At 47.6% G+C, this 24,331-nt stretch overlaps 1 protein-coding gene across 5 annotated transcripts in view; it reads right to left on the reverse strand.

The window, feature by feature from the left end:
• MAPKBP1 (mitogen-activated protein kinase binding protein 1) overlaps positions 1–24,331 on the reverse strand; it is a 57,230-nt gene that overhangs the window by 12,721 nt on the left and 20,178 nt on the right. For all 5 annotated transcript variants that reach the window (XM_084775557.1, XM_084775556.1, XM_084775555.1 and 2 more), the window contains 10 exons: positions 17,683–17,774; positions 5,255–5,317; positions 4,969–5,026; positions 3,893–4,063; positions 3,129–3,266; positions 2,769–2,951; positions 2,082–2,242; positions 1,080–1,269; positions 433–579; positions 61–236 (listed from right to left, as the gene is read on the reverse strand). In XM_084775557.1, coding sequence (XP_084631683.1) covers positions 61–236; positions 433–579; positions 1,080–1,269; positions 2,082–2,242; positions 2,769–2,951; positions 3,129–3,266; positions 3,893–4,063; positions 4,969–5,026; positions 5,255–5,317; positions 17,683–17,774 — 1,379 coding nt within the window. The remainder of the gene's footprint in view (positions 1–60; positions 237–432; positions 580–1,079; positions 1,270–2,081; positions 2,243–2,768; positions 2,952–3,128; positions 3,267–3,892; positions 4,064–4,968; positions 5,027–5,254; positions 5,318–17,682; positions 17,775–24,331) is intronic.

The raw sequence follows: 24,331 nt of genomic DNA on the forward strand, positions 1-24,331 counted from the left end.
GATCCAACTACCCCAGCCACCATGGGAGGCAGTCAGTACCTAGCCCAGAACTGACATTACCTAAGCGTCCCCATGCGGTCTCCTGAAGCGAGGTGTTGTCCATTGGGACTGATGCACACAGAGCGGATGCCTACTCGGGGATCCGTCAGGGACCCGTCAGCTTTGTCTCCTCCAGGTAGCTCAGTGTCCAACAGAGCCTGAGTGTTCCCATCCACATAAATGATCTTAATGAGATCCTGTGGGAAAGAAAGGAGAGAAGAGATGGGGAGGGCAGCCCGAGCAGGGTGGCTGCAAGCACAGAGGAATGCTGGGGAATCAACCCTTGGCCCAGAGAACCCAGCCAAATACAAGCTGAGTGATCAAGACCGGGAGCCAGCTTCTGAAAACAAGGTCAAAATCTATAGGCATGGGGCACATGGGCCTCTGGCTCACATTGCTGAGGATGTTTCGGTGCAGGGTAGAGCCATGTACCCCAGAGCTCTCTGTGTTCCACAGGCGGATGGTGTTGTCTGAGGAGCAGGTAATAAAGGAACTGGGGGGAAGACAGGCCTGATTACTGTCCTTTACCTCAGGGTAGACCTAGAGGGACAGAGGGAAAGAATTAGACTTCCATTTGGGAGACTTTGTCTGTTCAAGGAGATGAAAAAGGGAATGAAATCAAAGACAGAATGCTAAGACTTAGCCAGATGCCTGACATATAGTAAGGAAGCAAGATATTACTGTTCCATATACACACAGCAAGAAAAAAGCCCACGAACCCAGCACCTCCATAACATCTCAATCACGCCATTTCTTTTCATTGTTAGAACAACTGCAAGAATTGGATACATCACTTTGCAGGTAACAAATCAGAGGCTTGGACAGGTTTAGTAACTAATCCAAAGCCCTGAGCCCAGGAGGAAGCAAGTCTCAGGCTGGGCAGAGGCACACAAAGCAGCAGCCTGAGATGCATAGGCACTCACATTCAGGCTCAAGCCTCAGAGTCCATGACAGGGAAGCTACTGAATCCAGGGAGGCAGGAACCTAAGGCTGTACTTTCTACCCTCACAATGGTATTCCAGCAAGCCCTTCCCACGTACCTCCACACTCCAGACACAGGAAGAATGATACAGAGCTGAGTACACCTTGCCCACTTTCTTGGGGTCCCTCACATCCCAAACGTAGATGCTGTGGTCGTTGTACACACAAGATAGCCACTGATTAGTTGGATCAAATGTCAAAGCGATGGTGTCTGGGTACCTGGCATTGGCCCCTCCAGAGAAGAGGCGACTGTGGGAGAGAGGACAGAAAGCTGTAACGAGGCAAGGATGGGGCACAGAATACTGTCTCCAGTCCTGCAGACCAGGAAGTAGCTCTAAGAAGACAACGCAGGTATCCTGGAGATACCATCCAGGAGCTGACCCAGCACCAGCTGCTGATCAGAGTGATTTCCAGAGGAACACTGACAAACTCACAGACCAGCAATACCAGCCAAGGCAGTCCTGTGGTCACAATGGGCACAGCGAAACCTAGATGGTTCCATAAGCAATTTTGCACAGAGATCAAAACAAGACTATCATACCAACCACAAAGGGGTTGGGGATATAGACCAATGGTAGAGGACTTGTCTAACAAGCAAGGCCCTGGATGTGATCTCCAGCACCTCAAAATCATCATCATCATCATCATCATCATCATCATCATCATCACCACCACCATCACCACACCACCATCATCATCTACTGAGGGCCAAACATCAGCCTTTCCCTTCTAGCATGATTGGTGGCTGTGTATTTACCACAGCACACTTTATCCTTCCTGTGCTTAAGGAGCTTCAAGATGTCCAGTTGTAAAATTGTCCCCGTTTCTTTACATCATCCAACCAGACTTAATGACAGCTCTTGCTAGCCTTCACTAATTGAGACATTCCATGGTCCTCCATGGTATTCAATCCCCTTGGTTCTGGCAAGTACCAAGAAACCCAGATTTCTTTGTCTACAAAGGTGCTCCAGGTGATCTTTAAGCATCACTACACTCCTCATTCTGTTCCCTGAAGTACTGACTGAAGCTCTGAATGGACCAGCGGGCCCCACGAAGCTCACCTGGCCTCTGTGATGCTGGCGATGTCTGTTCCCAGGGCATGGGGTCTGGGTAGGGTACTGAGGAAGTGCAGGTTGGAGGGATTGAACAGGCGCACAGTACCATCAGCACAGCCACAGAAGATGTATTCTTGGCTTACAGAGATGCAGTGGGCCACAGTGGTCTGTGGGCAGAGCAGCTCAGGTCAGGAAAGGACAGCTTCCTAGTCAGCCTTACTTAATTCTTCCCAAGCCCTCGGCAGCAATCACTTGTAAAAGGAGAACCAGGCCAATGTAGGGGCAGTCCCTCAGTGGTCATCTGAAGATGCCCTCCCTCCAGCAGCATGTGGCCAGAGGGCCTATAGCCCTGCACAGCTGTGAGGTGGGGGTGAAAATCGAGGGACCCTTTTAGCATCAGAGGATCAAGATGGTAAGGCAGGGAAATCCCAGCAAGGAGAAAGAAACAGTCTGAGGAAGAGAAGAAGGCCTAGGAGCACTTACTGTGAAGCTGTCTGTGTTCTGAACAGAAGAGGAAAGCAGGGGAGAGAGATGAGAAAGAGCAAGAGGAGGCAGTTATAGAGACCCCTGGTCCTTCTCCTGGAGTCCCCTTTGGCATGCACTGAGGCCCAGCCCTGGGTCTGGAGTCCCAAGGCCAGTTAGCCCCTGATTTGAGACAAGGCCAGACCCTATCCTGGAGCCAGAGTTACTTACTCTTAGCTCCACCCATTTGTCCAGAAGCCTCCGATCACTGAACTCGCACAGCAGCCCGGATGAGGTGATACAGAAAGTGCTATCAGCCTTTTTCCCTCGGCCACAGGCCACGTCGGTGAACAGGTTGTTCCGCAGCTCCCCCAGCAGCCCTGAGCGGCCCAGCAGGGGTACAGTGGCATTCACCTGTGGAGACACACGGCTATATCCATCTAGCCCTCGAAGTGAGGTGCTCAGGAGGAGTGGGCAAGCACAAGCTCCCATCCTCCGAGACTCCTCAGCCCATGGAGAAGCTGTGACTGTTGAGCACGCCAAGGGCAGCTAGCTGGAGCAGTGTCCAGGGTAGGCCGTCTCAATCCTCACCTTCGAGGTTTTACTGTCATCGAGGTACCAGAATTTGATGTGCCGGTTGCCTGCAGTGACAAAGTAGCTACAGTCTTCAGAAAAGGACACTGCTGTCACCCGACTAGATACTTTGTTGGAGGCCACCACAATGTTTTTCTGGAGGGAAAGTCAAAGGAATAATCAAAGCCTGGTCCTGTGGGGATAAGAAGGGCTCTGAGAATAGAGAAGAACTAGCAATAATTTCTACTTGAAAAAACAAAAATAAAACAAAACTTCCTTTCTAGTATTTACTGGTCAGAAAACAAAACAAAACAAACAAACAAACAAACAAAAAAGACAAGCAAATCCTTTTCTAAAGGAATTAAAAGGTTTAATTCCTCAGCTGTACTGCCAACACCCTTGCTATCCAGTTACTATTTTCTTTTTCTCTCTTTCTTTCTCTCTTTCTTTCTTTCTTTCTTTCTTTCTTTATTTTTTCTTTCTTTTTTTGGTTTTTGGAGACAAGGTTTCTCTGTGTAGCCTTGGATGTCCCGGACTTGGCTTTGCAGACCAGTCTGGCCTCGAACTCACAGACATTTGCTTGCCTCTGCCTCCCCGAATGTTGGGATTACAGGTGTGCCCCACCACACCCGGCCCAGTTACTATTTTCTACTTCAAATACATTTCAAGAATCAGATGGAAATCAGTGAAGTAAACTAAGTTGCTCAGGTCATCAGATTCCCAACTCTCCACTGACACCCAAACCCCCATGAGGACTCCAAGGCAGTCCTCAGCCCACTCACCTTCCAGGCCCACACGTTGACAATCATGTCATGCTGGTAACCCACAGAGACAATGTACTTGGCACTAGGGGAGAAAGCCACACAAGCCACGCCATACTTATGCTCTTGTAGCTCCGCCACCTGACTCCGTTCAGCCACATCCCAAACCCGCACGGCAGGCATGTGCCCACTCTGAAGGGAAGCAAGAATGTGAGTGAGAAGTGTGGGAAGCGGTCATGTGTCCTCAGTCTTTCACCTCCCCCAGCTTTAAGCAGTTTCCCCAATGGGTCCCTGCTCAGCAGGACAGAGCAAGACAAAGACAGAGAAGAGGCACAACAAGATCTGGGGACCCCACTGATTATCTGGGTGAGGCTAGCCCTTGCCTCCGTGTTTGCTCAAAGCTCCTTGAATGAGTCCAGTAAACAGCCAGGCCCACAAATGACCATCTACCCTAGGCTGTGTTCCTGGTGTGCCCAGCAGGGGGCATCTGGAGATAAGGAATATTTTAGGGTGGTGCTTTTCAAAATGTGCCCTTGACCACCTCACGTTGTTAGAAGCTGTGGGGGAAAGGAGGAGGCAAGAGCTTGAGGATGTAAAGGCAGCTGACACTAGGCTTGATGACCTGAGTGAGATCTCCATGTCCCCTCCCCCACATAATAATAATACATGAATTAATAATTAATAGTTTTTTGTTTTGTTTTGCCTTTAGAAGAGCTATCTGAGGCAGAGGCAGGAGGATCTGTGTGAGTTTGAGGCCAGCCTAGTCTACAAAGAGAGTTCAGCACAGCCAGGGCTACACAGAGAAGCCCTGTCTCAAACACCACCCCTCACAGAAAAAAAAAAAAAGCTATCTGGGAAGCCCCAGGTTATACAATCAGACAACTGCAGAGCAGGAGCCCAGCTGTGAGCACTTTGAAAAGCCCTCCCAGGGGGTCTGATCACACTAAAGCTTAAGAGCTATTTAAGACACAGCAGAAACCAGGATATCAGTCCAAGAAGCCAAAGTGACAGCTCCTAACTAGACACAGGAATGTGGCTTTTTGTTGAGGGCAGGGTCCCCATAATAAGCCAGTGTTGTTGTCCTGTTCCTCACTCACCTCTCCAGTGACCAAGTACTTGCCATCAGGAGAGAAGGCAAGGGCAGTAATGGTTTTCCTATAAGAGGCAGAACAGGCTTGGTTGGACCTCGCAGACTATGCCCCCCACCCCCACCCCCTCCCTTCCTCCATCCTTCCTACACAGTTTCCAAAGGCAGGACCAACAAACTCAAGAGTACACATGGTACTTCCCTATCTGGCCTCAGGGCCAAACCAGGTCCCCAACCCCAAAAGCCTCAGACCCTGGCCAAGGCCTCTCACAGCCCCTAAAGTTAGGCCCACATACCTGGAGCTGTTGAGGATATGATGCTGTTTGTGTTTCCGGGGACTGAACAGCACAACCACACACCTGAGGAGAGGAGTGAGATGTTAGGCTTAGCTCCTAAGCATAGCTCCCTCAAGAGCCCACCTGAGACTTGTCATCCAGCAGAGGGAACAGGTCAACCAAGCTCAGTTTCCACCGCTGTCTCCACCCAAAAGGCCTACCTCAGCAGCCTCAGGTAGTCAATGGGCTCTGCAGGGAAATCTATTCACCAGGATTTTCAGCCCCACCTCTCATCACACCACAGGTCAGCAGAGGCAGAGGCCTTCCCACACCTCCCTCCCAATACAAGATGGAAGAATAAATGCGACTTGATCAGCTCAGGCCTCAGCTTGCAACCAGTTCTCGGGCTCAGAGCCTCATGCCTTACTCATGTTATAGATGGGATACCTCCACCTACTGAGCAGGAAGAGCGTGGGGGCCATGCACGTGGCTACAACTGCAAGGAGGCCTGATAGGCTGGATGTGGAGGGAGCAGAGGGAGCTTAGGAGGCCTTGGGAATGACTTAAGAATGCTACAGAGCTTGCAGCTAAGCCAAAGGATCCCTGGCTTCAGGGACTAAGCAGGGTGTTTTGACCAGTAGAGCAAAAACAAGTAGAGAGTTTCCCCCTCAGCTGACAAAAAAAGAGTTGGGACAACCTTTACCCCCAGGGGACAAGGCTTCCAGATGGGATCAGATACAGATGACTGTCTGGAGCAGCTCTGGGAGAGAAGCTGGATGGCAGGACTCAGCAGCAAGATCAGAGGCCAGAGATGAAGGGCCAGCATTCCCAGCAGGCTCCTGGATGGTGAGCAGGCCCCAACCGCTGTCCAGCTGTCTAATCTCTTAGCTTTGGAACAGCAGACGAGCAAGCCTGGAGGCTGCTGCACCAAAGAGTAGGAGGAGGAACGAGCAGACAGACCGTGGTGGGGAACTAAGTGGACATGCACAACGGTCACAAGTACTTACCATCTCAGGCTCAATGAACTAACCCAATATACAGAGAGCCCACACAGTCCCCAGAGCACTGCGCCTCTGATGGGACCAAACACCAGGACTTCCAGCTGACCAAGAGATCTCAAGTCTTGAGACTCATCACCACTCACTGCCCCCAGCAGCTCTTCCTCAACTGCTTTCTTTCTCTTACCCTCACCCTCACTCTTCCCTGCTCCCGTTCCCCTATGTCTTTCTTTTTCATCTCTTACATCAGTTCTAACTTCCCAAGACTTCTCTATGGTCAGGAGGGTCTTAAGTATGACAAAAGCCATGTTTAGGGACACACCTGTCATACCAGCATTTGGCAGGCTGAAGAATCAAGTTTTAATTTTTCAAATGTGCACTACGCAATATATTGAGTTCAAAGCAAGATCGGACTGCAAAGTAAACCCTTGCCCTAAAAATCTAAAATGACAAAACCAAGGGCTCTGGAAACTTTGTACCCGTATCACTTCTGAACAGATATATAAAAATATGTCAGTTATAATTCAAACACTATTCAGTGTGTGCAAGATAATATCCTCCAGGCCTGCTGTTATCGACTTAGAAGTGTTCTGTGGCTGCTGTTCTCTGAACCCTCTTCTAATTTGCACTGTGAAGAGCCCTCTACATACAGCTCAGCTCTAGCAAAAGCAGCTGGTCTGACAGGTAACGGGCTGCTAGCTTTCTGACTAGGAACAGATGACCACGGGGTAAAGGGCTTCCACCCTGAGACCGAACTCCTCTAACTGCAATGGCGACACAGTGGAGCCAACCACATTTCAAATGCACAACGAGGCTCTGCCTGAGTGTTCCCATAAGCTATCACCTAAGCAGCAGGGCAGCGCACCAGACTGCTTCAAACACCACAACCTGGTGTGGTAGCACACACGCCAAGGCAGGAGAATCCAAGTTCAGTCATCCTCAGCTACATGGTGGGTGTGAGCTCAGCCTCAGCTGTATAAGATCCTGGTAAACACAAAACAACAAAACCTTTCTAGTCACTATGTACAAATTCAAGTCTTCTTAGAATACAATGTCTTTTATTTCCTCTATCTCCTAAATTCATGCTCTGAGTGGAAAGAGGAAAGAGAGCAACAGTGTGTGTGTAGTGTTGTGTCTCTCTGTGTGTGTACAGTGGGTGTCTGCCTGTGTGTGTGTGTATGTGTCTCTCTGTGTGTATCTGTGTATATGTGTCTGTGTCTGTGTATATGTGTATGTGTGTGTATGTGTGTGTGGTATGTGTGCCTGTGTCTGTGTGTGTATCTGTGTGTATGTGTCTGTGTCTGTATATGTGTACGTGTGTGTGTGCCTGTGTGTGTGGTGTATGTGTGTGTGTGTTTATGTGTCTCTCTGTGTGTATGTGTATGTGTGTATGTGTGTGTGTATGTGTGTATGTGTCTCTGTGTGTGTGGTATGTGTGCCTGTGTCTGTGTGTGTATCTGTGTGTATGTGTCTGTGTATGTGTCCATGTGTCTGTGTGTGTGTGTCTCTGTGTGTGTGTATGTGTCCGTGTCTCTGTGTGTGTGTATGTGTCTCTGTGTGTATGTGTATGTGTGTTTGCCTGTGTGTGTGGTATGTGTGCCTAGGTGTGTGTGTGTGTGTGTGTGTGTGTGTGTGTGTGTCCACAATGCAAGCAGAAAGATGACTGGCTACGGGCAGATGAGAACCCCACCCACTTCTTCCCCTTGCATCATATAACACAGGAAACTTTCTGGCATGGCAGGGATGGAAACACACAGAGCAAAAAACCTTTAAACTTTTCACTCAGATTTATTCAGATAAGAAACTAACCCCTCAGAGCCAGGCGTTGTGCTGCATACCTTTAATCCCAGCACTCAGGAAGCAAAGGCAAGCAGATCACTGTGAGTTCGAGGCCAACCTGGTCTACAAAGTGAGTCCAGGACAGCCAAGGCTACACAGAGAAACCCTGTCTCGAAAAACAAAAACAAACAAAAAACCTAATTCCTCAGGGAGAAAGAGTGAGCACCTATGTATTTATTTCCCTATGGAAGAGCTGTGCCCATGGATTAGATACATCCAGCTCACTTAAGTCCTGCAAAGTAAACACAAAGAGCCTCTTTGGTCTACTCCTCTTTGGTCTGCTTACTAAACCTGTAGTAGGTGACTCAGTTAGCTAGGGAGAGGAGGGTGGGGCACAGTTGGCATCAGTCACTTCCAGTGTCCTGGCCCAGGAGGGTAAGCCCTTGCAGCAATACTCACTGAAATCACCAACATAAATCTGCTGGGCTGGGCTGGCCTAACAGGCTGACTCCTGTAACTTAGAACTTGAGGGTGCAGAGAGATGGCTCATGCTTACAGAGAGAGGAAAGCCTCAGTCCCTTAGGGCCTCAGTTCAGGAGAGTCATACTGTGGAACACTAGTGCCAGGAAGGGCCAAGCCCTTGGCAATCTCAACCCTGTACAGGCCCGAGCTTGCTTCATTCTCACAGGAGCTATCACCTGCCACTCTGCAGAGGCAAAGGCAAATGAACACTAGGAGAAGCCCTGAGTGGAACAGCACATACATGCACAGGAAACCAGACGGGCCACATGGAGGTACACTTCATGCATAACTCAAATGCCACCCTCTGATCCTATTATTAAATCTCACGCCCCACGTTCTTTTATTGCACTTTACCACCACTGCTTACTCTTTCTTCAAAGCATGTAGCAAATTATAATCTTCTACATAATTTACTTTGTGAGGAGTGCCTATCACTGCATTTTCAACTCAGTAAACATGTCATTTTGTGTTTTGTTTACTGTTAAATCCCAAGCCCCAGGGACAGGCACTCAGTATTTTTGGAAGGCATAAATAAAGCTTTAAGTCATTAATAAACCAGGCATGGCAGTACATGCCTAGAATCCCAGCACTCAGAAGGTGGAGGCAGGAGGATCAAAAGTTTAAGGGCTACATAGTGAGTTTAAGGCCAGTGTGGAATACATGAGAGCTGGAGGAAGAAAGGAAGGAATGAAGGAAGAAGAAAGGAAAAACAAGCTTTAATCACTAGCTGCAAGACCCCAAACTCTGCTGAAAATCCTGTCAAGACCTATGACCCAGAGCTGCAGGGGCAGGCCTCTGGTTCTCCTATGATCCAGCCATGACTCACACTCACTGATGCCCAAGGGCAAGAGTGATAGAAAGATGAAGACCACTGTGGTCAGACAGGCCCATCTGTTAATATACTGTATGGTCCTGATGTTGTTTCTTACTTTTAAGAATCTCAGTCTCTTCATCTCATCTGCCTCACAGAACCGCTGTGCATACACCAAGCAGCATGGTATTTACTGTGGCCTTTATTGTCACCTTCACTGGCTTTAAAATAATGGTCTTGGCATGTCTACGAGTTTCCAAAATAATTTAACAGAGGAGGGCAGACCACCCTGAATGTGAGTGGCATGAAACCATGGCCTGAGGGCCTCAGTCAATAAAAAGGAGAGAGGAAGCTGAGCCTCAGTGTCATCTCTCTCTGATGCAATGTGCTCAGCTGCCTCACCTGCCGCCATGACTTCCCTGCCACCATGGGCTACAGCTTCAAACTGTGACTCAAAATAAGCTTCCTTCTTTGAACTGCCTTTGTCAGGTATTCTGTCACATCAACAAGAACAGCTGTTGTAGTCACTGTTTATCAATGTGAAGAGACACCGTGACCAAGGCAACCCTTATAAAATAAAGCATTTCCTTGGGGCTAGCTTACAGTTTCAGAGGCTTAGTTCATTATCGTCATGGTGGGGAACATGGCGGGGAAGTGGTTGGGAGCTACCCCTCATGGCACACTTTCTCCAACAAGGCCACACCCCCTAACCCTTTCAAACAGTTCCACTCTCTGGTACTAGATGTGCCTATGGAAGCCATTCTTTTTTTTTTTTCCTCTTTATACAGTATTCTGCCCACATGTGTGCCTGCCCACCACAAGAAGGCACCAGGTCTCATTACAGGTGGTTGTAAGCCACCATGTGGTTGCTGGGAATTGAACTTGGGACCTTCAGAAGAGCAGATGGTGCTCTTAAACCTCTGAGCCATCTCTCCAGCCCATGGAAGCCATTCTTATTCAAAGCACCACAGTAGCTCATACAGCAAACTGTGACAAGGGTTGCCATGTTGGAACTCCAATGGCTCAGGAGGCCTTTGGTCGGCCTGAGGAACAGGAAGAGTATATAGAGCTGGAGGCTAGAGATGCCCTAGGGAGCTGTAAGCAGAGCTTATTAGATCAGTCTGGTGGAGTTTGGAAGATCAAAATGCTGAGAGAAATATGGCAGTTGTGGCCTGGCTCATGAGGCTTCAAGGGGAGCGAGGACTGTCCAGGAACTGGGCTAGAGGCTGTTTGTGCTACATTCTGGCAAAGGATCTGGCTTCATTTTGCCCGAATTCTAAGAACCTGAATGCAGCTGAATTAGAAAGTAATGGACTAGTTTGTCTTTCAGAGAAATTTCAAGACATGCTATATTCAGGCTGCTTCATATTCACTGTTCACTGCTCTGATCCAGGTCTGCGGTGAGAGAGAAAAACAAGTAAGGCAGGAAGGCATGGAAAATGCATGGTTTGGCAAAGAAAGGAACTTGAGAGAGTTTAAAGTTGTGGATGCAGAAAAAGCAGCCCAAATGGTACCAGAATGTCCTGCTGTGTATGGAACACGAGCAAAGGTACCCTCACTCACTCAAGGTCCAAACTGTAACTGCAAATAATGGCCATCTGGAGAAACGTTTTCCCAGGCTGAGCCTCTAAGGCACACAGCGGATACTGCAGCTGTGGTGGGAGGCTTGGGCAAGCTTATCTCACACTAACAGCAGAACCTGGCAGCATGGTCCCTATGGTGCTAGATTTGTAGGCATGAAAAAAAAAAAGACACAGAGGTGAGTGGGTCATAGGAGCTTTCACCAAGGTTCCAGAAAGCCACTAAGGCAAGCAATGTGTGGCAGAGCTGGGGTTCCTGCAAAGAGAGGCCTCTGTATGAAGCTGGGAAAATAAGGCCTAAGTTCCAATCAGTAGCCTAGGATATAGGGGATGCCAAGGCTAAACTATATCCACCAAAAACAGTAGCAGACATGCAGGGAAGGTGGCCCAACAGAGAGTGTATGTGCACCTCAGGCAGCACAGCTCAAGAGATGAACCTGCCCAAGCAACTCCACCAGGAGACCCACATGCTGGGCCTAACTGCAGTGTTTGGTGTCTGCTCTCCTAGGCTTGGTCTTGCTGTGGGGTCTATACTTTCTCTGTTTCCATTCTTCCCTTCTGCAATAGGAACATTTATCCTGTGCCATTTTATATTGAAAGTGTGAAAATTGGTTTTATTTTAAAGGGGCTCATAGTTAGGAGACTGCCTCAAAGCTGGGTGTGGTGGAGCACACTTTTTTTTTAAGGATTTATTTATTTATTATGTATACAGATCTCATTAAATAGATGGTTGTGAGCCAATATGTGGTTGCTGGGAATTGAACTCATTACCTTTGGAAGAGCAATCAGTACCTTTAACCTTTGAGCAATCTCTCCAGCCCGGAGCACTCAGGGAGGCAGAGCTAGATGGATCTGTGAATCCAAAGCCAGCCTGGTCTACATAGAGAGTCCAGGACAGCCAAGGATACACAGAGAAACCTTGTCTTGAATAACCAAAGGGTGGGGGCGGGGCAGAAAGAGAGAGACAGAGACAGAGAAAGGGAAGGAGGGAGGGAAGGAGAGAGGGGAGAAAGAGGGGGGGGGGCCCTCAAGGCTAACAATGGATTTTGGATTTCTGAGGAGTATTAAGACTGTTAAAGACTGGGATGTTTGGAGACGGACTAAGTATATTTTTGAAGCCTGAGATTAAAATGAGATCTGAGGTATCATGTGGAATGCTGCTATTTTTAAAAAATATTTATTTAATTTGTTTCCGTTGGTGTGGTGGTGTCAGATCTTGGAGTTACAGACAGTTGTGAGCTGCCAAGTGGGTCCTGGGAATCGAACCTGGGTCCTTTGGAAGAGCAGGCAGTGCTCTTAACCACTGAGCCATCTCTCCAGCCCCGGAATGCTGCTATTTAAAATGAGTTGTTTGAGTGATAAGATGACAACAGATTGAGCTGTGATGTTTTATCTTGTCAACTTGACAGGTTTAGAGTCACCATGGCAACAGGTAATTAATGCCTCTTAGAGTATCTATGGGGGTGCTTCCAGAAGGAGTTAATAAAGGGGAGGAAGCCTACTCTGAATGCCAGGCCCCACCTCATGGGCCCTGAACTAAAGGGAGAAGACAAGCTCCTGCCAGCACTCATCTCTGTGTATCCAGCTATAGACACAATGTGTCCCGCCACCTCATGCCACTGTCACCTTCTGGGCTGTACCCTCAAATATGAGCCAACACAGATGCTGAAGTTGCTTTGTCAGGCATTTTATTTTAGCAATAACAAAGCGACTTATACAGTGTTCTTGGCAATCTTCTTGAAGGGTAACTAGGAAAAGACTACCCAGGAGGTTAGTTTTGCATAGCATTCCACCCAACGCTTTCTACAAACCAATGAGCTGCTAATATCATCTAGAAGTGGAATTAAAGTCTACTCCCCCGAGGCCGGGAGTGGTGGAGCATGCCTTTAATCCCAACACTCAGGAGGCAGAGGCAGGCAAGTCACTGTGAGTTCAAGGCCAGCCTGGTCTACAAAACGAGTCCAGGACAGCCAGGGATACACAGAGAAACCCTGTCTCAAAAAACAAACAAAGAAACAAAAAAAGTCTACTCCCCCATTTTGCTTACAAAATAGGAATCTTAGAGCTTTAACTATTCCAAGAGAGAAAGAGGCTAACGTGGTACCCGGAGCATCCCTGGATGTTGTCCTCTTGAGATACCTGGAATTCAATGACTCCAAATAACCTTCTTGGGTCAGGCCATGTGACCCAGTAATGTCTGTTTATGGGACATTTACAAACCCCTCCTCAAAAACATGTGAAAATCTAGTTGCAAAATGGATCATGTGTCTGAACATATCAGAAACACATGAAAAAAGACTAAGTAAGTGTTAACTCCATGATTTACATGGCTAGGGGTACAGAGCTATCCTCTATACCTCTCTCCAGAGGACTACAAAGATATTTCTTTCCCCAACAAAAGGCACATCCTTGTGAGCAGCAAGATTTAAAAGCTAGGTCATAACGATGGTTTCTGAGTTCCCAGTTTCTCACTTGTAATTCCTCCCTTCCTTAGAATCTTTACACTTGACACTTCCTCCATCCGCATCAAATCTCACATACTGCTTTCTTCTTGTCATGCTAGTATCAGTTCAATTACTCCCCACTGAACCCTGACCACCCAATTAAATTATTTTCATTTTATTTTACATGTGTGCCTGCATGTATGTGTATGCACCACCTGCCTACTTGGTACCTTCAGGGGCCAGAAGAGGGCAATGGATCCCCTGGAACTGGAAGTCAGATATGTGGGTGCTAGGAAAAACCCAGATCCTTTACAAGAATAGCAAGTACTCTTAATCACTGGGCCATCTCTCTAACCTTCCAACCGCCCAGTCTAGCACTAGCATCCTCCTTAGCTCTCAGTTATTTATGTGCTGTCTCTTCCATCATGTTGACTGTTATGTCTCTGATCCTCCCTTGCTCACTGACTTGTTGGCATGCTTTCTGTCTTCACTCTTCTTGATCCTAAACTCCGCAGCATCGGTGGCTTGTCTTTCTCGTTTACTGCTATGTCCCTGCTGTCTTGGCAGAGCAAGTTTTAACAAACTGCTGAACAAATGCACAAATAAGTCATCGAACAAACTGTGATGGGGAAAACTAAGGGCCCTGGTGTGCAGTTAGATCACACAACGGTCAGAAGGAAAGACACAGAGGACTCTGGTGAGTATGTGTCCCCGTATATGATTCCATCACATACCAATTCCAAGGACCTTTCTCTCAGGCCCACCAACTCTCTCTACTAACAAACACCACATCCAGCTTGTTTCAGAGAGTGCGGGGAGTAAGGAGACTGTGGACTTTCAATGCAGATTTTTTTTTTCTAGAACACAGTTTAAGAGAAGGTTCTGTGGCTTCCCACCTGTTAGTTTTATAACGCTGGGACCTCAGCATAAACTCCAACATAAGCACACTCAGGAAAGGAGCTTCCCTCTTCTCTCTACTAAAAATGCAAGAAGCTTCCTCTTACTGCTACAAAGGTCCAGCCTCTTTGTACTTTCTACTCCAGTGGTCAAAAGGCAGCTCTACTCAGAGCACTCACCAGGTTATGGTAGGGGCCAAGGCCAACCAGTCGAAGGAGACAAAGGGACCATGATGCCAGATAGCTCAACTAAGAGGCTTCAAGCAAACTAGGTCCTTCAAAAAGCCTGCATGAGTATTGGCATCTTCAGGCAGGGGTGTGTGATAAGTAACCCTGTCAACTGGACAGGATATAAGCACAATTTATAATCTATAGGAGACCAGGTCTATACTCATGCAGGAGACAAAACTCTCTGCATGTCTGTTAGGGAGTTTCTAAACTGGGTTAGTTGATGGTGTAAGACAGCCGCCCTCCCGCCCCCAATGTGGGCAGTGCCATTGTGTTGGCTGGGGGCCAAATAAACAGAAAGGAGAAAGCGCTCATCATTCTGCCTCCCACCTATGGGTGGCATGCTGTAAGAAGGAAAGGAGCATTTGCTGTGGCTCACAGTTTGAGGGCATCCCTGAGCCGTTCCTTTATTTTTGCCACAGCAAGGAGAAAGATAACTGATAACAGGGAGCGTCGCTTACGACAGGTTGAGGAGTGGGCTTCCCGAGCCACAGCAATAGCAAAGGGAAAGCTCTGAGGAAGAAAAGCAAGAACTAGTAAAACTGGGGGACCTTGGCCCCAAGACACGATATTCACTCAAATCCCACCCACCTCTGCCTGACACACACTGCTGACAGCCCCCCTGCTCCCCCCCCCCACCTTCCTTGTGCTGTTTCATTTCCTCTCAGAAAATTTTGTTTTGTTTTGATAGTTACTGCTAGGCCTCTGGGAGGACTCTGAGTTTTGTTTCTCTTCTTGTTTCTAGGATACCTGAGCTGGCTCCCACAGCAGCAGGAGCAAGTGTGGTGGCTGAGGGTGGCGCTAGCAGAGGAGAGAGGAGAAAAGCCGGCTCGGGCTCACACAGACTTCAGTGGTCTCCATGTGCCCTAGGACTACAACAGGGAGCTCCAGCACAGGGAAGAACCAAAGCTCTGGGGAGCAGCCATTTACAAAGAAACCATAATTCCAAGAAAGCCACAGGGGTCAGCAAACAGCTTGGGAGTACTGCCCAGAGTTAGCCAAAGCCAAGAGTACTCAGGAATCTCCTAGGAGACCCTCTACCTGGCCCAGAAGTCAGGTAGCACACTGGTCTGCCAGCCTATAAAGAGAAGCACACACTCAAAAGCTCCAGGCCTGGCACAGGAGTATATGGGAGGAGAGCACGGGGCAGTCCCACACTTGCCAAGGCCTTGACACAGGGCTCAGCATAGCCCTAGCTTTTCTGCACAGCTTATATCTAGGCCCAGCCCCATTTCCAACAAGAAGGGACCTGGCTTTCCCAGGCAGAGGCAAGCATGGAATGAGTGGAATTCCCCTGAGGCAGGCAACACTGGGTTATTCAGCAGGGCAGGCCTTTTATCAGGTTGCTTCAGGAGGGAAAAGGGGGCCTGCCCAGTCTTTGCCAGGCTAAGCCATTGCAGCAACCACAGCAATGAACCAGTGCAGGGCCCTGGCTGTGGACACTAACCACCATAGGACCTCTCAAGAGAGACACCCAAATCAGAACCCAGGAGAAGTCTCCCCAGCACAGACTAACCTGTCCATAAACTTAAGACAGTTTAGAGAAAAAGCAGAGAGTCTGGCCTTTCCCCATCCTATGTCCTTTAAGAGCCAGAGCTCTGTGGTCAGACCACATGAACTCCAATACAGACACTGGCAATGTGGTTCTGAATGCACTGATCACCTTGAATCTCAGTTTCGTGCCTAAACTATGGAGTTGTACAGTACTAACTCAAGATCCTATGCTCAAGTACCTAGTGCCACAGAGCAGTGCACCTGACTGACTATATGGAGCTTCTGGAGTAAAGCTGACTGTGGCGATCACTGAAAATTCTGGAAAATGACTAAAATCCATAGAGTTGGATACTTATTTTGCTAGGAATCAAAACTAAGGCCTTACTAGGCCTCTACTGCAGCCCTGAGTTGGACATTTTAAACATTTGGTGTTATTTCACAATAAAGCCATTAAAAATTACTAGAAGATAGTTATTAAAGGCAGTGCTGGGGTGGCCCAGTGGTGCAGCAAGTAATGGATCTATCTATGGATCAGAAAATGGTGCTGCAGCTGGAGAGTTGGCTCAGCAGTTAGGAGCACTGGTTGTTCTTCCAAAGAACCAGGATTTGATTCCCAGAACCCACATGGTAGCTTACAACCATTTGTAATTCCAGTCCCAGGTGAATTGATGCCCTCTTCTGGCCTCCATGGGCACAAGGCACACACACGGTCCATGGAGTATGGGTAGAACACTTATACACAGAAGATAAAATAAAAATAGCGCTTTAAAAAAGATGATGTTGGGAATGCTGTACAAGAAAAGTACAATCTGTACGTGTAGATGGGTAGGCATGGGAAGATGATCAAAATTCAAGCAGGGTGCAACAGGGACAACAGCCAATCAAGAATGTTTACTTAGTGGGGGATTAGGCTGGGGGTGGGGTGGGGGGATGGCGCACACTTAGTGAGAGGCAGAACCAGACAGATCACTATGAGTTTGAGTCCAGCCTGGTCTACAAAGCAAGTCCAGGACAGCCAAGGCTACACAGTGAAAAACTGTTTCTCCACAGAAATGGCATTAAAATATTGACCTAGACGTATCTCTCACAAGCCTTCAGAAGCCTTCTGTCCACTCAACTGATCCACATCGATTATAACTCACAGTCTTCTCCTCTAGGCTCAGGGATCTCCACTCACTCAGGAAAGAGAGTGAGAAGACTGCAGGAGCCGAGGGCAGTAAATGACTTCAACTGCACAGACTGAACTGACTGCAGCTGTGATGGCATGCACAAGAGCTCAGTAAGCTCAAGGCAAACAAAACCCTAGTGTGGCTGGGGCGGGAGGGGCACAAGTGGTGAGGTGGGCGAAGTCCCCTCCTAAGCAGGGGCTCCTGGCATCTGACAGCTGCTAGGACAAGGAGAGTAGGGGTTTTAATGGTGTGATCCCTGGGTAGGTTGACTACATCTAAGGACAAGCCCTACACCCAAGAGTAGCTGGCAACACAAATTCGTCTTGATGGGTCTTTAAAGAGAGAGAGAGAGAGGGAGGGGGAGAGGAAGAGGGAGAGAGAGAGAGAATACACAGTTATATTGATAGGAAGGGAGGGCGGACATGAGAATAGCAGGGGGAAGAGAGTAAATATGATGAAAAGAATAAAATGTTACTAAAAAATAAAAAATAAGCTTTCATCCAACAAGATGTCTTGAAGGGTACTTACCCAGCGGGGTAGGCAACTAAACCTGACCGGGGGTCACAGGCAAGTCCTCTGCCTCCGGATACTGTGACTCCTAGCACCTTCTCCAAGGTCACCTGTGAGAGCAAGACAGAAGTTACAGACACAGGAGAGTTAGAGGGAGGAGTTAAAGGCACCCGCAGCTCTCTTTTCCTACAACCTCATCGCAGGGAAATGAGCCTGTGACTTCTGCAGACTGTGCTCTGACCTAAAGTCTCCTGGTCATGTGAGAAAGTGACAGTAGTATCACCTGCGTTCACCACACACCATCTGCTTTACCATGAGAAAGGGGAAAGGCAATGGAAGGGTTAACATACACCATCATGACCAAGGAGGACCAAGCACTCTTCCAACACAAGAAGGCACTAAGTCTAAGTTAGAGTCTGGGATCCACAAGAGGTCACTGACCTTCAGGCCTTAGAAGGCCACTGTCATCTATCTACTGAGAGGCAGAATGTTAGGTATTAATTAGATAACTCTGTCATCCTTGATCTTTGCACCTGATCACGTGCTAGCCCTCCATCAAAGGACTCCACCTCCCAGTCTGCCAGTTCATACAGTCTAGAAGCCTAGGAGGCCAAAGAAGGGTGTAATGCTGTGTTTTGCGAATCACAGACGCTTAGGGTACTCTGATTATTGTTATTAAGGCACAACTCCCACAGAGATGAAAGGGAAGCCTGTATGAAATCTTCAGAGAGTCTGAGAAGACATGACACATGAGACATCCACCACCTTCATCAACAGTGTTTGCTGTCCTACATTGTCTGCAGGCCAGAACCCCCACTGGACTAACCTCAAATTAATTCACTGGTCTTTCCGTGGATGAGGTCCTGTGAGATCCATTCTGCCCTATAGCCTCATAACTGTCACTCCATGGCACTCTTTGACACACAGTTTTTCTGGTCACTCCAGATCCAGTTCCCTCCAGGGCTGTCTGTGCTTCCTGCATGAGCCTTCCCTCAGGAATGTCCTTGTTCTTCCTGGATTTACAGTGAGGTGTCCATGCAAACACAGGATACTTGCCTATCAAAACTCTGGCCTGGAGAGTCTTGGAGGGCCAGGGAGTGGTATAAACCAGAAATACAGGGCAAGGAAGAGTCTAACATGACAGGCCAATTTCTAGAGTGGGGACGTTCAGAATCAACTGGGTTAGTTTTTGGACATATCTTCTCTTACTGGCCTAAACAGAGAATAGTTGAAAGTGCTTTTAGAAGTCATATTTAGAAGCTGGGCGTGGTGGCACACACCTTTAATCCCAGCACTTGGGAGGCAGAGCCAGGTGGATCGCTGTGAGTTCGAGGCCAGCCTGGTCTACAAAGTGTGTCTAGGACAGCCAAGGCTACACAGAAAAACCCTGTCTCGAAAAAAAACAAACAAAAAAACCCCCAAAACAACAACAACAAAAAGTCATGTTTAGACTCTTGCAGAGGCCCTCTGAGCACACATACATGTGCACATACACACAATTAAATAAATAAAACAACATCAACTACAAAAACTAAACGCTTACCTCAAAGGCCAATTTACTTTGAATTATGTGGGAAAGTGGTTGATAAGACTAAAATAATCCCCACCAAAGTAGCAGAGTTAAACCTTCAGTCTAGTACAATCCAGTACAAAAGGCTGGGTTCAATCCCCAGCAACTGAAAATAAAACAGAAAAGAAAAATAGAAAGAAAAAGGAAGGAAGGAACAAAAGAACGAATGAACGAACAAATGTGCACAAGCACAGATGTAATTACACATTTGTAATCTGTAATACTTGGGAAGCTGAGACAGGAGGATTGCTATGAGTTTGGAGCCAGCCTGGGCTACATGAATTATCTCAAAAAAATCTAAACAAAACAAGCCATCAAACTTTTCTCAGAGAGTTCTCTAAGAGTCATTTATACTTCTAAGGCTATAGACCAGGAACGCAGCATGTGTTTATTCACTGGTGGCAGTGGTTTGGGCCCAGGACTTCAGCCTGAGCTCCAGACTGTTCACTTATCCACATGCCCACCTGAGGCACTAACCTAATGTTAGCCTGCCTGTGCTAGACACTCTGGACAGCGAGTGAGTTTCTGCCTCCTTCTAGCCAGTAGTCTAATGACTCCTGGCGCCAGTCACCTGGTACACTTGGTACTGACCACAGGGCACAAACTCACCCTAAGGAGACTGCACCTTTAGTTGTCCCAGATCAGGGTCTTGGCACTGTGCCTTTAATTACCCTAGAGGAAGGGGTGTTCAGGAACCTTCGTATTGTACTTACTGCCTAAGACAGAGAAGAGAGAGAGGAGCCTGAAGCCACTGTCCCATGTGGAACGTGGAAGTCATTAAACCACATAGAGAGAGCTGCGCACCTCCAGTTCTCTTCAAACTAATATAACTTGAAGCAAATCCTTCAGACTCAAATGTGTACAGTCGCCTCCCTCCCTATGGTTCATGTTGGTCCCAAAGAATGAGACCAAGCCTCATAGTTCTCAGCTGGCCTTCCCTCTCGGAGGAATGCGAGTAGGTGTTCTGTGGCCAGAGAACCCTGTTCTATAGAGAATCTTGAAACTAGTTTGCGACTTTCTAAAAGATAAAAGCAGAAAGACTAAGTTTATGCACACCCAAAAGACCAGCGTTCATGGTAAAAGACATAGTAAGAAACTTGCTTTATATTGTGATTCAGTGTGTACATACATGTGCATGTATAAACAAAAGAAACTGAAGTACAAGTTTCATAAAACAATACTTAATTACAGCATATGCTTTCATATACTCTAGTATCTCCCTTCTCCTTCTGGCCATGTCCACTTTACCAACTTCAGGACCTACAAATGTGAGCAGCGTAAGTGTGGGAAGCCTGACACACAGCACTTCCTCCTGCCAGGCCTAGGAACAGGCTCCACCCAGTGGAACCTCTATATTTTGTCACTTTCCTCTCAGGGCTCTGCGCAGAGGAACGTGCTTCCTGGCAAGGAAAATCCCACAAACAGGAGTTCACTTGGGCTAAAATCTTGGCTTATTTTCAAAGGATTTATGTTTTTTTTTTTTTTCTGGCTTTCTAAAGTAGTCATCCGAGGGAGGGAAGCAGTTTCCTTTGGCTCTCTGAAGGGGAGGGGCGGAGGAAAGCATTCAGGGGCATCAGCTGGTTTTTATTTTATGTTCTTAACTCAAACCAGCTTCCTGCTTGCAGGGAGGTTTGGGCTGAGCTCTCCTCTCAAAGGGTCCCAAGCTCTTGGGAAGCAGCAGCAGCAGCCAGGGTCATCCTGCAGCACCCCAGCACAAAGGCTTTGCAAAGTGACTCCCCCACTGAGAGCGGCTCCCTCCCCTTTCTTCAAAAGGCAGCAGAGCTTCCCCCTGCTCTACAGAGTGGAGCAAAGCCTGGGCACCAACACTAAATGCACCTGAGAGACAGCAGTTGTGTGTGGCAGAGAACTTGCCCCAGCTCATCAACGTTCATGCACAGCTCTCCCCTCGGCCCGTACATCACAGCACTGGGAGCCTGGCCCTCAATGGTGGGAGCACTTTTCCATGGCAACCAGTCTAGAATTCTCCCCCATGTGCAGGGATCCTGCACCATCTACTAGTGCATCCGTGAGTTCTAGTGACTACCATCTCTCAGATGAAATATGACTTCACTCCCAAATGTCCTCCTCTCAGCTTCAGGCCTTGCCTGCTGCAGTCTTCTCAACATGGCAGGCCACGATGATTTTTTTTTTTAAACATAAATGAGATCATGTCATTATTCAAATCCTTCCACTGGCTCCCATCTCCCTTACAGTTCAAATCCAAACACCTGACTTAAACTTAGAAAGGCCTAAATGACCCAGCCTGTGGACATTTCTGTGAGGTCATTTCCTATGCTCTCTTTGCTCCCTCTACCCAGTCCCCTCGCCACCACAAGCACCTTAGGCAGACTCTAGTGTGCTCTTGCTATCCCTCGGATTCAACATCTTTCCCTTAGCTATTCCCACAGCGGATTTACTCAGGCCTCTGCTCAGAGGCTGTCTCCTCTGCTCACACTCTGGCCTTTATTCAGCTTGACTTTTCTTCATAGCATGCCCAGCAGGTAAGACAACCATTCAACTCTGCCCGGGTGCTTCGTTATCACACAGGAGCCTTCAAGGATGGGACTTAGATTCCCATCACTTATTTATGTATCCTAAGCACTTTTGTGTATGAATGTATGCATGTATGTGGACAACAAGCATGCCTGGTGCCTGAGGAGGTCAGAAGAGGTCATCAGATCCCTGGAACTGGAGTTACAGACAATAGTGAGCCACCATGTGGGTGCCGGGACCTGAACCTAGGTCTTCTACAAGAGCAGCAACTGTTCTTAACCACTAAGTCATCTCTGCATTGCCATCTGCAGCACTAAACGGCACCGCCCACACAGGAGGCTCGATGGAGAGTATTGAGCTGCCTTCTAAAACCATCTCTACCCAGATTAGAGTAACCCTCAGACCTCTTTTATTTGTTTGGTTTTGGTTTCTTGAGACAGGGTTTCTCTGTTTAGCCCTGGCTGTCCTGGACTCACTTTGTAGACCAGGCTGGCCTCGAACTCACAGCGATCCACCTGCCTCTGCCTCCAGAGTGCTGGGATTAAAGGCGTGCACCAGCCCGGCCCAGCCCTCAGACCTCTTAAGAGACATTTCATTGTACAATGGATGGTTGATTAACTCAAAACTAGCCAGGCTGGCCTCTAACTCATAGATGCCTGCCTCTGCCTCTGCCTCCTAGAATCTGCTTTCTTTAAAGGGGAGTTCACCACATTCCAGTGGGTGGCCTCATACCCAATAAGTATGTGGGCAGCACAAAAATGACTCTATAGATTATCAAAAATAAGAGGATGGAGAAATGGAGGATGCATCTGAGAGGAGTCGGAGAGAGGAGCAGGAGGGAAGTGAATAGAAGAAAAAAAGAAGAGGCACTTCATATATTTGATGAGTATGTATAGATGGTTCCCACTGTGGGTGGTACCATCCCTACGCAGGTGATCCTGTGTGGTGTAGAAAGCAAACTGAGCAAGCCACAGGGAACAAGTCAGTAAGCAGAGTTCCTCTATAGCCTCTGCTTCTGTTCCTGCCTCTGGGTTTTTGCCCTGACTTATCTTAGTGGTGGACTACAACTAAAGTGAAATAAAACCCAACCCAGGCTGGTGAGAGGACTTAGTGGGTAAAAGAATGTGCTGTTAACCCTACTGACTTGAGTTTGATCCCTAGGGACCCACAGAGTTCAAAGTGAGAACATACTCCACAAGTTGTCCATGTGTGTGAACTGCATATATGCAGGCAAAACACTAATACAGACAACACACACACACACACACACACACACACACACACACACACACTATACTCTTAATATAGCTTTTCATCCATATGAGCACTTGTTACCTGCTGAAGCAAGAGCTGGCTCAGCCTCATAACATGGGTGCCCTTCCAGCTTTAGACTGCATTGTGGATGTGGAGATCATCCTCATGATCCAGAAAGTGCTCTGGGGGCTGGAGAAATGGCTCAGTGGTTAAGAGCACTGACTGCTCTTCCAGAGGTCCTGAGTTCAATTCTCAGCAACCACATGGTAGCTCACAGCCATCTATAATGTGATCTAATACCTTCTTCTGGTATGTAGACGCACATGTAGGCTGAGCACTTATATACATAAAATAAAATCTTTTTTAAAAAAGAAAAAAAAGAGCCCTTGCTTTGTGGGAAATGATGTTTCTAGAGAAGTAGATTTACCTTCGTGCAGATATAATACATACATACATACATACATACATACATACATACTACATACATATACACAAGCATGTATACACACATACATACATATATACATACATGATATATACAAGTATACAGGGAATGGAACTGAACAATTCCATCTATGTATCTTTGGGGAAGTCGTCATCTATGCAGGGGTACAGCTGGTAGGGGGCACAAAGGCCCAGGAAAGTACACCAGTAAGTTCACTGGTTCACCAAGCTACACTTGGAGGAATCATTCCTTTATTTTGCTGGTGGTGCCCTACCTGCTATGAGAAGACATTTGTCTATGTCTCTCCAGGAAAAGTTAGGGCAACATCGCCTTAAATGTGAGGCAACCCACCTGCCCAGCCTCCTGACTGCTTGGATTACAGGTATGTAATCCATGCCCAGACCCAGAGTTCTCAAAGATCCAAATGCTAAGAAACAACTAAACCAGCTGCTTATGGCCACTGATTTGGGCTACAACTGCATCAAGCTAAATCCACTGCTCTAGAAACATCATTTCCCACAGGAGCAAGGACTCAAGAACAGGGAACTGCTTTTACACCCGCCATGATCTCCACATCCACAATGCTGTCTAAAGCTAGAAGGGCACCATGTTACGAGGCTGAGCCAGCTCTTGTTTCGGCAGGTGAAGTGCCTTTCCCTGCCTGAAACTGGTGTCATCTTTCCACAGAAGCAAGGCTCCTGGAGGGCAGGGTTCTACAGCAGCCTGTGAAAGAGAGCTGACACACCCACCACTCCCAGTGTGAAATAGACAGGGAAATACCATATCCTCCAGAGAGAAAGGAGGTAGGCAAAATTTCCCTCACTCTAATGAGATAAAGGGGTAACTTCATAACAGTTTATCTCCAAGAGAAGTACTCTTGTGTTTAAGTGCCCTTCTAGCACCCA

The sequence above is a fragment of the Acomys minous genome (genome assembly GCF_964271855.1).
Source record: "Acomys minous genome assembly, chromosome: 3".
NCBI classification, from domain to species: domain Eukaryota; kingdom Metazoa; phylum Chordata; class Mammalia; order Rodentia; family Muridae; genus Acomys; species Acomys minous.